The sequence below is a fragment of the Schistocerca piceifrons genome, chromosome X, assembly GCF_021461385.2.
Source record: "Schistocerca piceifrons isolate TAMUIC-IGC-003096 chromosome X, iqSchPice1.1, whole genome shotgun sequence".
Taxonomy (NCBI): domain Eukaryota; kingdom Metazoa; phylum Arthropoda; class Insecta; order Orthoptera; family Acrididae; genus Schistocerca; species Schistocerca piceifrons.
The window spans coordinates 235346348-235364560 of record NC_060149.1 but is presented as its reverse complement, the minus strand read 5'-3'; the positions used below and the strand labels follow the sequence as shown (position 1 = coordinate 235364560).

The 18213-nt window shown below is 40.0% G+C and overlaps 1 protein-coding gene across 1 annotated transcript in view; it reads right to left on the bottom strand.

The window, feature by feature from the left end:
* The window catches only part of LOC124722283 (serine/threonine-protein kinase NIM1), a 498280-nt gene that overhangs the window by 268562 nt on the left and 211505 nt on the right, over positions 1–18213 (bottom strand). Inside the window, exon 3 of the mRNA XM_047247469.1 lies at positions 8540–8561. Coding sequence (XP_047103425.1) covers positions 8540–8561 — 22 coding nt within the window. The remainder of the gene's footprint in view (positions 1–8539; positions 8562–18213) is intronic.

The following is an 18213-nucleotide window of genomic DNA, read 5'->3' as shown; positions in this document are numbered from 1 at the left end:
ACGACCCGCAATAACAACTGGTGCACGAGACATACTATATTCTCAACTTGGATGAACTTTTAATTAGAAAAGTCTTGAAAACCTGTAATATTGCCTATCGTGAAAACTTATCCAGGTACCATCTGCTTAATTTCCTATCTTTTTTCAGTTTATTTAGTTTTGATATACAGGTAATAACAAATTGTCAGAATCGACATCTGTCCGTGGAAATGTCTTACAGTCTAAAGCCTGGTTCCGAAATATCTGTGTTAGTATTAAATAATCAAGCTGAAACCTTCCGGTGTTTTCAGGTCTCGTCCATGTATTTTATACAACCTTCTTTCATGTTTCTTAACCCAAGTTTTAGCTGTGATTAAATTACGCTCTGTGCAAAATTCTACCAGGTAGCTTACTCTTTCATTCCTTTCTCCCTGTCCACATTCATCTATTTTTTCTCTTTTTCCCCTATTATTGAATTTCAGTCACCCATCACAATTAAATTTATATCTCCCTTGACTAGCTGAATAATTTCCTTTTATCGCATCACACAGTATTTCGGTCTCTTCAGCGTCCGTGGAGCTGGTTGACACTGGTTGTTGATGACCTTGTGTGTGTCTTGGCTACGATAAGATTTTCATTATGCTGTTATAATTAGCTTACCCGCGCTCTTGTTTACTTTTTCATTTGTGATTCTTGAAATTTTCCCGGTATAAGAGTCTTCCATTAAGTTTCGGGATCGCAGCCGGATGATTTCTTGACACGATATTTCGGCTGACAACCATTCAGCCATCCTCATGTGAATGTTTAGCGCTGGAGACTGCTAGTTCACATAGTTAACTTCCCGTCTAAAAATTGGCCCGGAGACGGAAGAGCAATGGCAGCCGCTAAGTGAGCGACCTCTGTCGAGTTTCGCACCCTCTTCGAATATTGCTCTATTTACGGTGTGCAGCTGCATGCATAACTACGGTACTACATGCGCGCTCTGTGTCGGAATGCGGGCCCGCGGAGCTAAAATCACAGGTCAAATTAATAAAGTTAGCTGTCGGTACATGTGTCGCGAGTCAAAAAATATTTGCTTTCTGTAGATGTTAAAGAAATCACCGGATCCCACGCCTTGTCCAGTTGAAAGCCGCCGTTACTTCCATCGATTCCTTAATAATTGAATTCCAGAAGGATCTCGTAGAGACAAAGGTTTCCGTGGCAGAATACTCCATGGAATGTCTTGCGGAGAGACAACGCTCGGATATGGCTCACTTACTGGGTTGCGAAAGGCGAGTGTGGCGATCATGTTCTACGTACCTTTCATGCACTGTGCGCGTTGTCTGACCAATGTAGACTGCCACACTGCAGAGCATTCTCTACATTGCAGCCCTCCGGAATCCCAGATCTTTAGCCGAACCGAGAAGTGCAAAAATCTTCGTAGATGGGCGGAAGATTACTTTGGCATAATATTTCCTTAAGATTCTGCCCGATTTCGACGAAATATGGTTGGTATATGGGAGGAACGCTCTGGACTAAGAGCTCCTTCTCCTCTTGATCTCGTGGGTGGTCACGCTTCTTCCTCCTTAAAGCTGTACAATCTGCTGTGGACAACATCTATTCTTGAGTACAGGTTGTAAGTGTTCCAGCTCCTTTGCGAGGCTGTCTCAGTCAAACACGACATGTACACCCGCTGTACAAATGTTGGAAGGAACCCATAGTTTGTGATAGCTGATGGCAGCCAGACGCGTGCAAATACACGTCCTTATATGTAGGCTTACGGTAAACGGAATGTGTCAATGATCCATTTACTTTCCGACTGACCAAGGCATCTAGAAATGGCAGACAACCGCCCTTCTGCACTTCCATTGTAAACTTGATATTCTCGCGGATTGTATTCAGGTACTGCAGAAAGCGGGACAATTCATCTTCACCGTGAGGCCAAACTACAAAAGTATTATCTAAATATTGCCAGAAGAGTCTTTTATTTACGTTCTGCCAAGTGAAGTGCTCTCACCTCAAAGTCTTCCACAAAAAATGACTCGCATTCGGGAGGACGACGATTCAAATCCACGTCCGGCCATCCTGATATAGGTTTTCCGTGATTTTCCTAAATCGTTTCAGACAAATGCTGGGACGATTCCTCCGAAGGGGCACGGCCAATTTACTTCCCCATCCTTCCCTAATGCGATGGATCCGAGGACCTAGCTGTTTGGTCCCTTACCCCAATTCATCTTACCTTCCATAAAAAAACTACAGTTCCAGAGGGGATAGAGGACTACCCATGGCAACACAGTCAATTTGCTTAAAATAGAAGTGCGTTGAGAATAGAGCTTGATGAAATAGCAGTGTTATATCGGCCGAGTAAGTCAGTAATAGCCGAGCACTGTACCTCCACAGGACATTCCATTGTTGATTCTGACACGGAAATGTTGCTCTAGACGAGATCTTTCAGGGATTCAGTTATTAAGCAACTGGTGGCAATAAGTTTGGTGTAAGATCTTATTGTGATGGGGACTTTCTACTGGAAAAGGCGTGGGACCCGGTGAATTCTTCAATATATACAGAAAGAGAACACATAATAAGTGACACGTCTGGGCACAACAAATTTTATTAATTTCACATCTGAATTTTAACTCCACAGGCCCGCATTTCGACAGAGAGCACGCATATAGTATCATCGTTACGCATGCACCTGCACGCCATAGATGAAGCAATATTCGAAGAGGGCGTGACATTCGACAGCGGTCGCTCAAGCTACGGTTGCGTTCGTAAATGTGTCTCCAAGCCTATCTTTTGGTATAAAGTTAGCGATGTGGACTAGCAATATCCAGTGCTAAACATTCACCTGAAGATGGCTGAATGATTGTCAGCCGAAATATCGTGTCAAGTAGTCAACGTTATCCCGCTGCAATACCGAAACGCCAAGGAACACTTAGTGATTATTAGACCTACTCCTGCATTACCCTGTTAGATTTTGTATTTACATCCTGTAATCACTTAACAAGAGGTCCTTTTCATCCTGCCACTGAACTTCACTAATTCCCACTACATGTAATATCAGCCTGTCCACATCCCTTTTTAAATTTTCTAACTTTTGTGCCCTATAAAAACATTTAATATTCCAGGCTCTGAATCCGTTGAATGTCACCTTTGTTTTCTGATGACGGCATCCTCCAGAGTTTCGCTGCCCGGAAATTTGAATGGTGGAGTATTTTAGTTTGCAATATTTTACCCAAGTGGGTGCCATCAGCACCAAGTCATTTCTTGGATATCTATCGCCCAGGTACTGACAATTTCCTTTAAATATTTTCCGGAAGTTCCCAACTGTATCTAGTTTCTTGTAAACATACATTTTTAAGCAGTCAGCGATGCGTCCAAGATATGCCAGTGCCCTCAAGAGTTGCCATGGTTCAAAGTTTACTCGTTAGAGGTCGTACTTTTACGTTCGACTTGGAGACTTCGTTCATTGTAACTATTCTCCACTTTTATTCATTCCAAATAATTACTTTCAGCTTTTACTCGAAAACCATGTAACTGTAATTCTGGAACACGTCAGAATATAACTCTTAAGCTAATGCACGTTAACAGTTTTACGGATTGTACGTCTTATAATTGTTGTTGTGGTCTTCAGTCCAAAGACTGGCATGTTGCAGCTCTCCATACTATCCTGTCCAGTGCAAGTCTCTTCATCTCCCAGTATCTACTGCAACCTACATCCTTCTGAATCTCGTTACTGCATTCATCTCGTGGTCTACCTCAACAATTGCCTCCCCCGCTCCCCACCACAATTCCCTCCAACACTAAACTGGTGATCTCTTGATGTCTCAGTATGTGCTCTATTAACGGATCTCTTCTTTTAATAAAGTACTGCCACAAATGTCTTTTCTCCCCAATTCTATGCAGTTCCTCCTCATTAGCTACGTGATCTATCCATCTGATCTTCAACATCCTTCTACATTCTAAAGCTTCTATTTTCTTCTTGTCTAAACTGTCTATCGTCCATGTTTCGCTTCCATACATCGCTGCACTCCAGACAAATATCTTCAGAAAAGAGTTCCTAATATTAACATTACATTCGATGTTAAATTTCTCTTCTTCAGAAACGCTTTTCTGGCCATTACTGGTCTACACTTTGTATCCTCCGTACTTCGGGCATCATCAGTTATTTTTGCTACCCAAATATAAAAAAATGTGAACTACTGTGTCGTTTCCTATTCTTATTCCTTCAGCATCAGTTGATTTCATTCGACTACATTCGATTATCCTTGTCTTGCTTCTGTTGATGTTCATCTTTTTTTCTTCAAGACCCTGTTCATTCCGATCAACTGCTCTTCCAAGTCCTTTGCTTTTTTTGCTGTCTGACGGATTTCCTTTACTGCTTGCGCAACGTACAGGATGAATTACATCGGGGATACGCTACAACCTTGCCCCAATCTCTTCTCAACCACTGCTGTCCTTTCATGCTCCACGATTCTTATAGCTGCCGACTGGTTTCCGTACAAGTTGTAAATAGCCTTTCGCTCCGTATATTTTACCCCTGCTACCTTCAGAATTTCAAAGAGGGTGTTCCAGTTAACATTGTCAAATGCTTTCTCGATGTCTAAAATTGCTATAAACGTAGGTTTGCCTTTCCTTAACTTCTCTTCGAAGGTAAGTCGAAGGATCAGTATCGCTTCGCGTGTTCCTACATCTCACCAAAATCCAAACTCATCTTCCCCAAGTTTGGCTTCTACCAGTTTTTCTATTCTTCTGTAATGAATGTGTTATTTTTTTGAAACCATGATTTATTAAACTGATAATTAGGAAATTTTCACATCTGTCAGCAACTACTGTCTTTGTAATTGGAATTATTACATTCTTCTTGAAGCCACAAGGTATTTCGCTTGTCTCGAAAATTTTGCACACCAGAGGGAAGTATTTTTTCATAGCTGGCTCTCCCAAGTCTAGTAGTTCTGACGTAATGCTGTCTACTCCAGGTGCCTTGTTTCGACTTGGGTCTTTCAGTGTTTTGTCAATTCGTCGTGTAGTATTTTATCTCCCATCTCATTATCATCTACATCCTACTCCATTTCTATAATACTGCTTTTAAGTTCATCTCCCTTGGATAGACCCTCTATATACTCCTTCCACCTTTCACCATTCCCTTCTTTACTTAGTAATGGTTTTCCACCTGAGCTCTTGATATTCATACAGTGCTTCTCTTTTATCCAAAAGTCTAATTTTCTTGTAGACAGTATCTATTTTTCCCATAGTGCAATATGCTTCTATATCCTTACATTTGTCCTTTAGCCATTGCTGCGTAGCCAACGTGCACTACCTATCAGTTTCATTTTTTTAGACGTTCGTATTTCCTTTAGGTTGTTTCATTTGCTGCATTTTTATATTTTTTCTTTCATAAGCTAAATTCAGTATTTCCTGTTTCTTCCAAGGATTTCTACTAGACCTTGTCTTTCTACCTATTTGACCCTCTGATGCTTTCACTATTTCATCTCTTAAAGCTGCCCATTTGTGTTCTCCTGTATTCCTTTCTGCTGTTCTAGTCAACCATTGCCTAATGCTCCCTCTGAAACTCTCATCTGGTTCTTTCAACTTATCCAGGATCCATCTCCCTAACCTCCAACCTTTTTGCAATCCTTTCAGCTTTAATTTAGATCTCGTAACCAATAAATAGTGGTCAGAGTCCAAATTTATTTGTAATTATTTTTAATTACGAAACACCTGTTTCTCTCATGACGTCATTGAGTGCAAAAAATTTCTAAATCTACTTCACTTCTGCTGTTTTATCGTTTACTATTAGCATTTTATCCGAAAAATATAGAATGTAATTTTGAAACATATTAGATAACTCTTTCTAAGCTAACAGTTTCAATGTATCGGATTTTACGGCTTTTGTAATTGCGAAATTCCCATTTTCCTCATGACGTAATTGGGCTCGAAACTGTTTTAAATCCGTTTCAATTCTACTGTTTTTTCCCATTTGACGTTTCAGCTCTGCAGAACAACTTAAGTTATATATTATTTCTGCACTTTTACTGTACACATATAAAAATTATCGCTCATCTCCCATTAGTAAAAACTAAATGTATATATTCCCATATTATTATGTATTAACATTTAACAGTTCCATAACACTTGATAACGACCTAATTTAATGGCCGACACACAGCATGTGAATTTGATAAGGTTATAAAAAACAACTGGAGTAGTTTTCCATTAACTATACACCAGATTTGCATGCCTTTGGGAAAAATGTAACATCTGTAGTTTCGCCTTGGATTCAATCGTTTGCAGTACCAGCACAGCAATTCTATCTTGGCTAATGTTACAAAGCCAGATCAGTCAGTCATCCAGACTGATTCCCAGTATGACGACGATACTGATATCCGATGTGTGCAAGAGACGTACTTATGGGACATGAAGCAAAAGAATTATCACAATAGGTTTATATCTGATCAAGAGTGGACCGCTGTGACCAAGGCAGTGGGACAATAAAAAGTATTATTTGTAATTACTTAATTTCTTTTTAGCCAGAATATTACAGCTGACGCTATTCCTGCATTTGATACAAGTTGGTCTATTTCTTCACGCTATTATAGTTCCTGTACTTATGTCCAACTCATTAGAGACTTTTGTTGGTGTTTTGATTGTACGCGTGTAAAAAAACAAAATGAATTATTCGTTTTTCCATGTCCGCCACTGTAGCTGTGGGGTCAGCGTGGCAAACTGCCATTCACAGCACACTCTTTCACTTCCCAGTAATGCCAGGGATTTTTTCTTGGTGGGAGGAAACGAAAAGGGTCTACTCAGCCTCGTGTTGCCCAATGAAGAGCTACTTGACTGAGAATTAGCGGCTCCAAGGTTTGGAAAGTCGACCAAAGACTGGAGAGCGGTGTGCTGATCCCATGCCGCTCTACACCGCATACGCATAACGCCGTATGGCAGAGGGTGACAAGACGACCGGTAGGTATCTTGCAGGCCTTGGTACCGATCACGGAGTCACCTTACTTTTTTCACCAGTTTCTTAAAACTTTGGTAAGAACTACTTCCAAGAGCAAGTATTTGTAAGACTTTATTCTTTGTGGATAATGAGATAAAACACGTGCTGTGCTGAAGGTAAAAGTTACGTAGTGTCCTCCCTTCCCCTACATTTATCACAGTTTATGTACTATGAATGTACATAATATGCACGCTAGCATGTGGGGAAAGAAATTAATGTTTCTGAATATCCCGTTTACAGAGCAATATAGTATTATACAACTAAGGATTTTTTCGTATGTATCGCCAGAAACACATTCCGCTTTTGTTTGAGAGTGTTTTGTAGATACAAATAAAGTAACTACTAGGAGTGGGAATAGTAGTGTCACTCAGTGTTCTTGTATAATCTGATAGTTTATATGTTGTGAACCATAATAGGCTCTCAATTTACGCTGATGAAGACTGTAAGTATACTACATATTAGTATTGTTTTAACTAACGCAGAAATGTTTTGAAATCAATGTAATATATAGTTATACACCTAATGATGTGGGATGATAGCTCTGTTTCATTGTTTACTTCACCGCTGCATGTGTGGGATAGTGTGTGAATACTGAAACTATGTCTTACATGTTTAATGCCTGAACACTATTCTGTGAAATGACTCATTTCGTTTTTGTACTGTGCTAGTATAGGCAGCAATCCAAAGAGTTAACTACTTTCCAAATGCACAAAAATTATTAATTCGGATATATTTGGCAGAAGTGTATGGTTCAGTTTCACTTCTAATTTACTTCTCTATTATTTTTGCTGATGTGCAACAAATGGAAATTGTTTGACGTTGGCTAATGTTTTCAGGTATGCTGTAGTCACATTCAATACCTCTACTATTAGCGCAATTAATGCATTATATGTTTATTTCCATATTATTAGCTTTACGAATTCTGACTAGTATCTTTCGAACACTTTGTCTTCCTTTCACTAAAGACCGTATTTTCACATTCCTCTGTAAAAATTGTAAATTATTTCCAAGTACTTAAATCTCTTCAGTGAGATGTAGTGGTTTAAATTTGTGCCATATTGGGTAGCACAGGGAAATATGAAATATAACTGAGAAGTCACACAAAGGTTTTAACTACACACACATATACATATACATGCTTCTGGTTCCAGAGGATGATGCAAAAGGAAAACCAAAGTAATTAAGGGTTACATTTAGAAGAAAGCTAAAGATGAGACCAAAGCTTTCCTTACGGCATGCAGCTGCTGAGGGACACAGAAAATGTGCTACTTGGACACACTAATGTTGTGAAAAACATTAAGACACGCAGGGAGAGATGCTGTTACATGCCCTTCTAAATTCCCACAACGCAAACATCAAAGGGGGTCTCAAGTTACACTGAGGTATCGGAAGTAGACTACAATCCACATAAAAATGGATGCTGTGCTCAATTGGGTTCAAAATAAGGAGGTGTCCCATAACAGATGAGCATTTTCCTGTTGTTGACTCACCAACACCAGCACCACCACCACGATTAAAACCACCAAAAGCAGCAACATTTTTATCGCCAAGGAGGAGGAAGAAAATGCCTTAGAGCAGCACCTTCGAGAAGGGGAGTCTCGAACTGGAGGCAAAACAAAGAAACAAATGCTAGAAACTGCGCTAGGGTGTAAGGACACAAAGTTAATATTGCATTTATATTAACCCTCAGGGAACTAGGTACTGTGGCGCAGGTAATGTTTTAGAAAAATAATATATCAGACAAAAAAATAGCACAATAAGTGACCGTTTCTCTCACTGAAATGTGTGTTTTGAAAATGCCAAAATTTATTTGTATCACTTGTCAAGAACCTATTACATCTATCATAGTTTGCATTTATTAACTTTTACAAAAGGTGATTTGTTATGTGCCACTGAAACATAAGAGGGCTTAAATGATTACATTGTAGTTTTGTGTAACTGATGTGGTAAGAGTGGTACATGTATGTTTAGCTGAAACACGATACGGAAGTTTATCTGCTGAAAGACCAACAAGTAGTAGTATGGCTCAGAAATTTGTAGAACTTTTTACATGAGTGTACTGGGCTAGCTTTGTGTACATTTCAAGGCAAGTGACGGAAGCAGTATCTCGGTAACACATTACAAATATTTTTCACTTTTATGTAACGCACATGGGAAGGAGGAAGAATATTAAATTAATCTGATACCTAATTTGAAGTTGATCTGTTTGAAGATTAACAAGTAGAAGACTAGCTCAGAAAGTGCAAGCAATTTGAAAATTAGTAGGGTAACAGAAAATCTGTATGGGTTGAAAACTTCTTTGGTTAGTTGAAACACTGCTGACGAATTGTGTTCCAAACACTTAAATATCAGTAAAACTTCTTGTTGAGTTGTTCATTATATAAGTTAATTAAGAATTTACTGTGAATGATTTATAGGGACATGCATGTGTACATATGAAGTAAAAGGGATGAAACTGTATCTTCGAAAGAACTTAAAAATATGCTTTGAGATGGATATGCAGTGTATAGTGAGTACATTGATAATTAATATGGCATTGTGACTGTGTGATACTGACATGTCAGCTAAAAGCTTTGTTGTTCAGCATTTCATGTAAAATTTGCCTTTGTTAAGAATTAAGACAGATAACAGTTTCAATGAATAAACCATAATATATTTGTGATCATGTACATTTACACATAAAGTACTAAGGAAAATATTTGACGGGCGTTATTAATGTTATTCTCTAGATACACTTCTAAATTAGCTTTACTGTAAGTTTTCTGTTTGTATACAGTTAAAATTATCACAGTAAGAATTTATAACACTTCCTGTCTCTCATTGCGAAGATTTTAAGTTCATTTAGAGACTTAAATTTTTTATCACAGTTACTTCATTATATACTACGTTAAATGTATGATCGATAACATTATTATGTAAAACTGTTATTGCAACAGCATTTTGAACATCAGTAGCAAAAGGCTTCAAGAAAATTCTCCACTAACCCTTTCGTGGTTGACGGGAACATACGTCCCAATAAAGTAATACGCAGTTTTGAGCGGTGGGACGCCTGTATCTCGTAGCTTTCTAGTATTACGGTGTAGTGGGATGCTTTTGGAACTTTGAGAAAAATGCTACGAACCACGGGATGAATATATTGACTATGAGCGATTAAGTGGAGCGGCGTGTGTTTATAGATTGCACAGTAAGTCTGTTTAACGAAAGTCAGATCAAATAACCTCCTTCGTTCTAAGAATGCCTGAAGTAACTAATTGTGTTATCGTATACATCAAGGACGTTAGTTTGTATAATTACTACACACCTCAGTAATTCAGCTGGTTTTTACACAGTGTGTAAGTTGTGGGACGTACATGTCCCGGAAAATTTCATAGAATGTAAAAAACATTGGTGTGGGTATGTAAAAGGCATCTTCAGATGTTATGTTGTAAATTTCTTACGATATTTCATATTTTCATTGTCAAGAGAGTAAATGTGTTTTGGCACTGATTTGTTGTATTTTCCGTAATTGCCATCCTGATAAAAACATTTTAATATTAAACATTTTACTTTGAAAATGAAAACATGGACCTAGTTAGGTTCGTGTGACATTTGTCCCCACCGATTTTCAAAATCCGTCAGCTTCAAATTTTTTTGGTAGTGAATGTGTATTATTTATCGCAAAGGAAGACAGTTTTGGACCTCATTTTTCAGATTTACGTGAAATAAATTTTATTCGTGGAAAGGTTAATGAAAGGATACGAAATGAACATTCGACAAACATTCTCCCTGGAGAAATTCTCATTAAATACCTTTTTTCTGTTGGCAAATTTCTGGCTTCATATGGTCGTATTAAGTATATGCCTAACGGGAATACTTCATCACCTAGAAACACATACGGCACTTTCATACCTGGGTTTGGTAGGAATGAATACCAAGATTAGGCAAGTTGAAGTGATTCATTTGTCTTATGAAAAATAGAATTACGGAATAGTCCAGCGTCATATTCTTTCTCATATGCAACTCTATATCTTGCGTCTATTACTGAAAGAAGAACAACTACAAAATAGTTTTAAAGCTCAGGTGTTGACATCCACAGTCAGAAGGGTTACGAATCCTTCCAATCAAGACTGCCAATGCAGTTTGGAAAATGCCGTCTCTCTTCAAACTACGTCTCAACTGTATAAAAGTGCTCTGTTGCTGGTTGTGGCGTATGTGCTGGCTGAAAATGTGTCCATAGATCTCTTGACATTTCTTTCCCAGTATTTGCCACCATTGTGTTATCGATTCAAAATAAAAATTAGAGTTGACGAAATGATGCTACTGTAGCGTAATACCTGAATTAAAATATTTATTTGCACACAATTTTAGACTTGTAAAAGTAGTGTGTTTTAAAGTGGAAACCGTAACCTGTAATAGTAGCCTTCAGCTCCAGAGCGCATATTTCTGATTTTCAAACCAGCAAAACAGTCTCCGCTGCAAATTTATTAAATTTGTGTTTTGGGACTAATAACACCTAGAAAATTGTTATTGGCCTAACTTTCCACAAAACTACGCTAGAACTGATTTTAAATAACGCATTCTACATATATATCTACATAGGTACTCAGCAGTTCACCGTACGGTACGTGGCAGAGGGTACCCTCTATCACTACTAGTCATTTCCTTTATGTTCCACTCGCAAACAGAGCGACGGAAAAACGATTGTATATTTGCCTCCGCATGAGCCCTAATTTCTCAAATATCATCTTCGCGGTCCTTAGGCGCAATATATGTAGGCGGCAGAAGACTCGATCGACAGTCAGCTTCAAACTCTGGTTCTCTAGCATTTCTCGAAAAGAACGTCGCCTTTCCTCCAGGGATTCCCATTTCACTTCCCGAAGCATCTCCGTAACACTTACGTGCTGTTCAAATCTACCGGTAAGAAATCTAGCAGCCCACCCCTGAATTGCTTCGATGTCCTCCTTCAATCCGACCTGTTACGGGTCCCAAACACTCCAGCAGTACTCAAAAATAGATCGCACCAGCGTCCTATATGCTGTCTCCTTTACAGGTGAACCACTCTGTCCTAAAATTCTCCCAATAAACAGAAGTCGAACATCTACTTTCCCTACCACAGTTCTCACATGCCCGTTCCATTATATATCGCTTTTCAATGTTACGCCAAGATATTTAAACGACTTGACTATCAGGCAGGGCACTAGTAATACTGTACCCGAGCATTAAAGGTTTGCTCTTCCTAGTCATCCGCATTAGCTTACATATTTCCACATTTAGGGCCACCTGTGGTTCATCACACAAACTCGAAATTTTGTCTAAGTAATCTTGTCTCTTCCTACAGTCACTCAACTTCGAAATCTTACCGTCTTCCGGAACAACGAAAAAATACCTAATGCTAGCCACGTTACATGTGTATACACAGTAAAAATTTAGTTACAACTTGGGTAAATAACTTGCCTTAATGCAATGATCAGAATTTCTTCAACGTTTATTGACTGCTGAAAGATGATGGTCAAAAAAGGAACGCTGCTCTCCAATCCCTTGAGGGAGTCGAAAGTATCCATGTTCATCCTTGCGTTTTCGAAGATTTTGCTGCTTGGAGATCTTCGTGGCTGGTGATACAAATAGTGAAATTCGCAGTGAAGATGCTTCTGGTTGTATATTTCATGTAACGCGTTCCCTGTTCACCTCATTTTCTTCATTAAGGCTAATGTTGGTGCCATACTTTTGAGGGACAACATTCATCGTTATCGCATCGCTATTTTAAGTCAGCTGTATGGCTTAAATTGTAGCTGGAGTTGCATCTCGCACACAGGCCGGACATCCGTAGATGTTGGTCGGCTGATGCTGCTTCTTGTAACTGGAAAGTAATGCATCCGGATGCCGCGCTGTCGATCGCTTCTGTCGCTGACGTCGGATGCGGCCTATCACAAAAATGTGAAATTATACGCTAATGATGGAATTTTCCTTTTTCTCTCAAGAGGCAGGTGTTCCTTATGATAAACGTACTGCATAGTTGCAGGCGGTAGCTTCTGTTGCATGAATTCATCGTTTATTGATAGTATGATCTTAGCCGCTTGCATCTTTCCTGCATATGGACTCTGAAAGGAGCGTATATCTAGAGAACAGAAGCCATAATTAGGTGTCAGTAACACTCCCGTGGAGTACACCCCAAGTTACGTTCTGAAGATTTCTTTCCTTTGTGATTGACCTGCTGGATGCTTTTTGTTGGAAACTCTTCATTCCAGTCATACAGCTGGTCTGATATTCCGTACTCTCGTAGTTTGTTCAGTAGGTTGCAGTGCAGAGGTGTATCGAACACCTTCCAACCTGGGCGCCGATATCTAGAAGAAGTAGACGGATAGAGCTAGATAGGTTTCACAGTCATCATTCGGAATCAATTTCGATTCATAAACAGGAGATTTTCGGTTCCCAGAAATATCATCATCATCATCATCATCATCATCATCATCATTATCAAAATCTCGTTGCGCTCGTTTCTGAGCGTCAGGACATCACGAGGCAAGCGTCTCCATTCTGGACTGTTACTAGCCTCTCTTATAGCCTGATCAAGTGGTAAACCCGAGATCATCTTGATTTCGTCCATCCGCTTGTTCGCTTCTCTCTCCCTCCATCCATGTTTCCTTCCATCAGTATTTTCTATAGATTTTCTCCATCTCTTCTCTCGTAAGATCTTTAACTTCATCACCACCACTCTCCCTAGCGTGATCTGTCTTATCTCATATTCACAGCTCTCCGTGTCGTAGATGGTTGACCCACAATAGATGAAAGAATGAACGGTTTCCAGTTCCTTTAATCGATCTGTGAGTGGGACCTTTGCTCATTATCACGAGTTTGGACTTGCTGAGACATATCTAATCCATATCATCATCCATATGATAAGCTAAGGTCCTTTACTTTTGTGAGCAGCTTAGCAAGTTCATCTTCGCTGCTGGCTAAAAGCACGGTGTCTTCAGCAAATAGGAGCTTGTTAATAATTCTTCCACCAATTCAAAGGACTTTAGTCTACCCATCAAGAGCATTCCTAATAACGTGTTTTTTGTAGATGTACCGTTTGGGAAAGGACCCAACGCTGACTCCTTTTGATACTCTGAAGACATCAGATTGCAATGATTTCTGATCACTGCCCTCAGATGTGGTTAGACACTGAACTCTACAAGTACCTGCGACTACTTTTATCCAAACACAGTCAAAGGCTTTCCTACAATCCAAGGACCAGAGGAAAGCAGGAATACAGAACTCTCGCGCTTTCTCAATTATACGTCGTGTGTTAAAGATCTGTTTAGGAGTTCCTTTTCCTTCAACAAAACCTGCTTGTTTCGTGGATTTGCGAGGCTGCATCTACGACTCCAAAGGCTGGTTCAAGATGTAGAGGAAAATTCTCCTTGTCTGAGATATGAGAGCAATAGTTCCACAGTTGGAACAGTTTCTTTTGACCCTTTCTTGTGTGGGAAGATGAAGAGAGATTTCGACCAGTCTTCTGACCATTTCCCCGTTTTACAGATTTTTTTTACACAATGCAAGCAGCACACGAACACTTTCCTGCCGCATTTCTTTGATGATTTTCCCATTTACACCGTCTACACCAACGGATTAAAAATTCCTCATAGGGCGTTTACTGTTTCAGATTGTGCGTGCCATTTCAATTTGTTGAAATGAATGATTGTCCACACTGTTCTTTCCAGAGCACAACTTTTCACAGTACTGTTTTCACCTCGCGAAAATGTCTTCCTAGTCTCGCATAGGATTCCCATTCTCGTCGTCTACGACCCACGAACGAAGATTAAATACAACCGTGACGCTGCTGAGTTTCTTGAAAAGATCACGTTCTTGACTGTGATTATGATGTTCTATCTAATCACAGATACCGTTAATGTCCTCTCTAAAGCTCTACAATTTTTACAACACACCAGCGTCGTTGATGTAGGCCTATGGTTGCAATATTTCTGATAATTATAAATTGCGAAAGAATGTAAGACCCACGGCAGGAGGTAACAGAGCCCGGTGCGCCTGTTGCCGTGGTACCGTGTATCAGCTGTCTGCAAGCGCGCCAGCAGTGGCTGTATTTGCGCAGCGGCGCTCACCGTGCTGATGAGCGTCTCACGTAAGCTGGACCATGGCGCTAAGCTGCGACTTGCACGAATGTAAGCACTATGCAGCCCACAGAGACCACGCGAAAAGTGCCAAAGACACAACAAACAGTGGCACTCTGAGGTCACGCACAGGTGAAACAGAAAAACAGAACTAAACAAAAGGGACGAGAAATGTAAGCTGGGCGGTGGAAAGTACGAACGTCATCGTTAATAAGGTGATGATTGTTTTCTTCACGGGTTGTGTACTTAATGGAAAGAGGTCAACGAGTTACAAGAGTGAGAAAGCGAGTACAGAGATGAAAAGATAAATATACATAGCGATTCAAATAAAGAAAAGGTTATATGATACTTGGGCTCAGCTGTTACGTCTGAAACGGGAAATCTAAACCAGGTTAACACGGACAAGGATCTGAAACCTGCACCTCAAGACTTCAGGACCTTCGTCTTAATCAGTGCGCATTTTGTCGCAGCGATATGAACCACTGAAACATGAACACTTGCATTCTTAACTAGCAGAGAATATCAAAAATGTTATTCATCTGGTTTTTATGCACAATGTGAACGTGTAAAGGCAGATTACAGTTTGTCGTACTGTTGTTGAGTTAATTAGAGATGGATAACAGATCAGCAGGACATGGAGAGGTGGAACAACTGGCTGTAGTCTTGCTGCAGTCATAATTTTGACATTCATCTGAAGTAATTTAGAGAAATCGCAGAAAACTAAAGAACGATTAATTGAAGGACAATTTAATCCCACACGTTTTGAAAACAAATCCCGTGGCTTGCTCGTTATCACTGCGGCACGTCGCTTGGTCTTACGTCATCTAAGTATATTTCTACGACCTGTTGCTGAATTCGGGCTCAAAAATTATATAGTTCTCCATTTGGAGAACAATACACACCGTAAATTGTCCGTTCTATTACATCGTTTGTTCTATTGCAACATGGATGATTTACGACATAGTATCTGTTTTCCCGCATCTGTAATTAGAAGTGGGCACAGATTTGCTACAACGTGTTCCTGCTTTCTCACTTGAATTCAAGTACCTCGCAGCACTATACAATTTTAGAGGTAACTCAAATAACGGAAAGCCATTTACAAAGGTGTAAGAATACCCTCGAACGTAAGCAACATTTTTTTCAAATACAGCTGCCCTTTGATGTTACCTGAGGATAAATCTTACGACAGGAATGAGTGAGTGACTAGCAACAGCACCAAAACTGTTTGTTTACCTTTGTTCTTACAGATCTGGGGTACATGTAAAACTAATTCCGAAAGGAAGAGATGGAATAGCAGTTTTGTTGTCTCTAACACCTGTATCACCATTCACATTATTTCCCTAAATAGGTATTTGAAAATGCCGGGATGGTTCTTTTGAAAACGGAACGGTCAATTCGCACACCGAGCTTGTGCTCCACCTCTGATGACCGCGCTGTCGGCGGGAATTTAAACTGTTATCTTTTTTTCTTTTTCTTATCAAAGACGGTGCGGAACTTCATATTAGGCAAGAATGAGAAACGAATCAGCAGCAGCCTTTTTGGGTGAGACAGCGTGGAGTGATACTGGGACATCAAGGAAACTTACATCAAGGTCGTACGGAGACTAATTTCACTCCCCCCGAATATCTAAACATTGTCCTTACCGTTGCATCACGGTTGACGTTTCGTATTTTGAGTGTATTACGCTATAAGAGGCATCATATAACAGGGGCAATTGTGAACGTTGTTCAAAACACTTCAGATTTTAAAATGAAATTACAAGACTAATTTGTGGACTAAAAACATTATTTCTACAATCAATTTGAAAGTGAAACTTTCTGCGTTCTAGCGCAACGCACAACAGAAGTGAAGCAAAAGCAGGGGAGAGTAAAGTTAAATCAATATAAAACAGTGTTTCAAAGAATGTGAATGAAGATCTATAAGATCTATCGTGATGCATCAAAAACTAGTGAAACCGATGAAGCGCTTAAGCATCATTGTAACTCAGTGACGACGTCAAAGAAGTACAGACACTCTGAATAAAGATTTCAGCGACTGATTTGACACGAAGTATGCCAGATTTACAACCAACAGTGTTTGTAACGTAGTAGAAAGATTCAGGATAGTGGCTACCCATGGATATAAGCAGCTTTTACTTGAAAAATTTCTCGAAATGGAGTTGGAGAACAGTAGAATAAAGGGTCCATATTTCAGGTGGATACTTAATTTCGGGTAGCTAAATATTTCCCTTGTTTGCTGCTGTACTGTGTAGCTTTCTCCGACAGAAACAACCCCCAGGCTATGGCTAAGCCGTGTCTCCGCAATATCCTTTCTTCAAAGAGTGCTAGTTCTGCAAGGTTTGCAGGAGAGCTTCTGTGAAGTTTGGAAGGTAGGAGACGAGGTACTGGCGGAATTAAAGCTGTGAGGACGGGGCGTGAGTCGTGCTTGGTTAGCTCAGTTGGTAGAGCACTTGCCAGCGAAAGGCAAAGGTCCCGAGTTCGAGTCTCGGTCCGGCACGTAGTTTTAATCTGCCAGGAAGTTTCATCCCAGCATTTTCCTGAAGCGATTTAGGGAAATCACGCAAAACCTAAATCAGGAAGGCCGGACGCGGGTTTGAACCGTCGTCCTGCCGAATGGGAGTCCAGTGTGCTAACCACTACACCACCTCGCTCGGTGCATATTGCCAACAATATAGGTCGACAATGTTGTCAGGCAACGTTATAGCCACACGAATTGCAGCCCCATGTATGGCAAAATTTCCGATCACTGTTGCCCGGCAATGTTTGCAGCAAAATATTGACAGGCCAGGAGTGTTCACACGAGCAACGCAATGGCCACGAAACGGAAGAGAGCGACATAGTGGTAAGTGGGTGTGGCTCTCCGATATTTTCATTCCGCAAGGAAGAAAATTATCATAACAAAGAGAAACTGGGTATGTGTATGCGATCTTTTTTAAGTAAGCGAACAGCTTTCGAAACTTTAGCTCGTGAACTGATAATGGATACATACCTTTCTCAGAACGTTGCACGATTTTGAATATATCATTTAAAAGTAATTCGTCAGAGAACTGTTAAGGCCAATACCAATACGAACGACGGTGTACCTGTTAGAGCCATACTGGCGATCACACGTCAGTTTTTGGTTAGTGGTGATACGCAAAGAAGTCTGATGTACCACTTTAGAGTG